Source organism: Nycticebus coucang, chromosome 3 (genome assembly GCF_027406575.1).
Source record: "Nycticebus coucang isolate mNycCou1 chromosome 3, mNycCou1.pri, whole genome shotgun sequence".
Classification (NCBI taxonomy): Eukaryota; Metazoa; Chordata; class Mammalia; order Primates; family Lorisidae; genus Nycticebus; species Nycticebus coucang.
The window spans coordinates 74,515,890-74,518,509 of record NC_069782.1 but is presented as its reverse complement, the minus strand read 5'-3'; the positions used below and the strand labels follow the sequence as shown (position 1 = coordinate 74,518,509).

Here is a 2,620-nt window from a genome sequence, read left to right as displayed (position 1 = left end):
TCCAAATTCATTCTTTTATAAATTCTAGTAGCCAATTATTATAAGTTTTAGAAGCGAAGAAAAGAGAATGATGTTCCTGACCAAAGCCTTCAGAGCACATTTTGCTCTTCATGTTGTACTCTTTATTCCATTTGCTTGTCTGTTTAAGGCCCCTGTAACTACCATGCAAGCTGAATGATAACCCGTTTTACTTTTCCTTTGAATGACCTGGGATGAATGGATCTTAACTTCACTCATCCTTACCTCCCTCATCTGTAAAATGGGGAAAATATTTACTGCATATTCTGGTTAAGCATATTAATGAAAATTTATGTAAAGTAGTTTTTGCTTTCTTTTCAGCCACCAAAAAAAAAAAAAAAAACCAGTGCCCAAGGTTGTCTGACATCTGCCCTACCAAGTGTCCATCATGCTGGGCCCCGAGGGAGGTGAAGGTTTTGTGGTCAAGCTCCGTGGCCTACCCTGGTCCTGCTCTATTGAGGACGTGCAGAACTTCCTCTCCGACTGCACAATTCGTGGGGGGACCGCAGGTGTCCACTTCATCTACACTAGAGAGGGCAGGCAGAGTGGTGAGGCTTTTGTTGAACTTGAATCAGAAGATGATGTAAAAATGGCCCTGAAAAAAGACAGGGAAAGCATGGGACACCGGTACATCGAGGTGTTCAAGTCCCACAGAACCGAGATGGATTGGGTGTTGAAGCACAGTGGTCCCAACAGTGCTGACAGCGCCAATGATGGCTTCGTCCGTCTTCGAGGACTACCATTTGGATGCACAAAGGAAGAAATTGTCCAGTTCTTCTCAGGGTTGGAAATCGTGCCAAACGGGATCACATTACCTGTGGACCCCGAGGGCAAGATAACAGGGGAAGCTTTTGTGCAGTTTGCCTCCCAGGAGTTAGCTGAGAAGGCTCTGGGGAAGCACAAGGAGAGGATAGGGCACAGGTATATAGAAGTGTTCAAGAGCAGTCAGGAGGAAGTTAGGTCATACTCAGATCCCCCTCTAAAGTTCATGTCTGTGCAGCGGCCAGGGCCCTATGACCGCCCTGGCACAGCTAGGAGATACATTGGCATTGTGAAGCAAGCTGGCCTGGATAGGATGCGGCCTGGTGCCTACAGTGCAGGCTACAGTGGCTATGAAGAGTACAGCGGCCTCAGTGACGGCTATGGGTTCACCACTGACCTATTTGGGAGAGACCTCAGCTACTGTCTCTCTGGGATGTATGACCACAGATACGGAGATGGTGAGTTCGCAGTGCAGAGCACCACTGGGCACTGCGTCCACATGAGGGGGCTGCCATACAAAGCGACCGAGAATGACATTTACAATTTCTTCTCTCCACTCAACCCTGTGAGAGTGCATATTGAGATTGGCCCAGATGGAAGAGTGACCGGCGAAGCAGATGTAGAGTTTGCCACTCACGAAGAGGCTGTGGCGGCAATGTCGAAAGACAGGGCTAACATGCAGCACAGATACATAGAGCTCTTCTTGAATTCAACAACAGGGGCCAGCAATGGGGCATACAGCAGCCAGGTGATGCAAGGCATGGGGGTGTCAGCAGCCCAGGCCACTTATAGTGGGCTGGAGAGCCAGTCAGTGAGTGGCTGCTACGGGGCTGGCTACAGTGGGCAGAACAGCATGGGTGGGTACGACTAGTTTTGTAGGAACATTTAAGTTTTTTCAATCAAATTTTCACAGGCAGCCAACAAGCAATGAAGAGCAGTTATAACTCTAGAGGAAGCTGTGGGGACCCATTATGCACCATGAGTTTGTGAAATCTGGATTAAAAAAATTACCTCTTCAGTGTTTTCTCATGCAAACTTTTCTTCTAGCATGTGATATTGAGTAAACTAAAACTATTTTCAGCTTTTCCCAATTAACATTTTGGTAGTATACTTTAGAGTGATGTTATCTGAGTTTAAGTAGTTTAAGTATGTTAAATATGGACCTTTTGCCACCACATCGCAGTGAACACACTGGGGAGACGTGCTTTTTTGGAAAACTCAAAGGTGCTAGCTCCCTGATTCAAAAAGAAATATTTCTCATGTTCATTGTAGTTTATTTTCATTTAAAATCTTTTAGGTTAAGTTTAAGCTTTTTAAGAGTTAGTTTTAAGAATTGAGACACAATACTAATACTGTAGGAATTGGTGAGGCCTTGACTTAAAACTTTCTTTGTACTGTGATTTCCTTTTGGGTGTATTTTGCTAAGTGAAACTTGTTAAATTTTTTTGTTAACTAAATTTTTTTCTTAAAATAAAGATTTTTCCACAATGACTGGCACAAGATTACTCAGCAAAAGGTAGCAAAATGACTGGGTGTTTGAAAAGAATTCATTTTAATCTTGATGTATATTAGTGTGAATTTTAAAATAATTTCATACATCAAATCTATGATCTCCCTTATATTCTTACAATGAGGCTAAATAAAAGTTTAATAAAAATGTTACAATGTGAATGGTGGAAATGGTGACTAGAAACACATCCTGGGAAGTGTGAAATAGACAAATGCAGCCCCAGCCAAGCCGCCTGTGATTTGTACGCATTGTGTGGTCTAAAGCCATTCATAGCTTCTTGCTAGCCCTCTCCTTGATGCTAGGTTCACATCCATATTTTTTAGTAAAGAG

At 43.3% G+C, this 2,620-nt stretch overlaps 1 protein-coding gene across 1 annotated transcript; it reads left to right on the top strand.

Moving 5' to 3' along the window:
- Positions 1 to 406: 406 nt before the first annotated feature.
- Positions 407 to 2,271, top strand: HNRNPF (heterogeneous nuclear ribonucleoprotein F). The gene has a single exon (XM_053585833.1). It carries the CDS (start codon positions 407 to 409, stop codon positions 1,649 to 1,651), a length of 1,245 nt encoding a protein of 414 aa, XP_053441808.1. The 3' UTR covers positions 1,652 to 2,271.
- The last annotated feature ends 349 nt before the right edge of the window (positions 2,272 to 2,620 follow it).

Coding starts and splice junctions, on each gene's coding strand:
- HNRNPF (XM_053585833.1), top strand. CDS start 407: ATGCTGGGCCCCGAGGGAGGTGAAGGTTTTGTGGTCAAGCTCCGTGGC.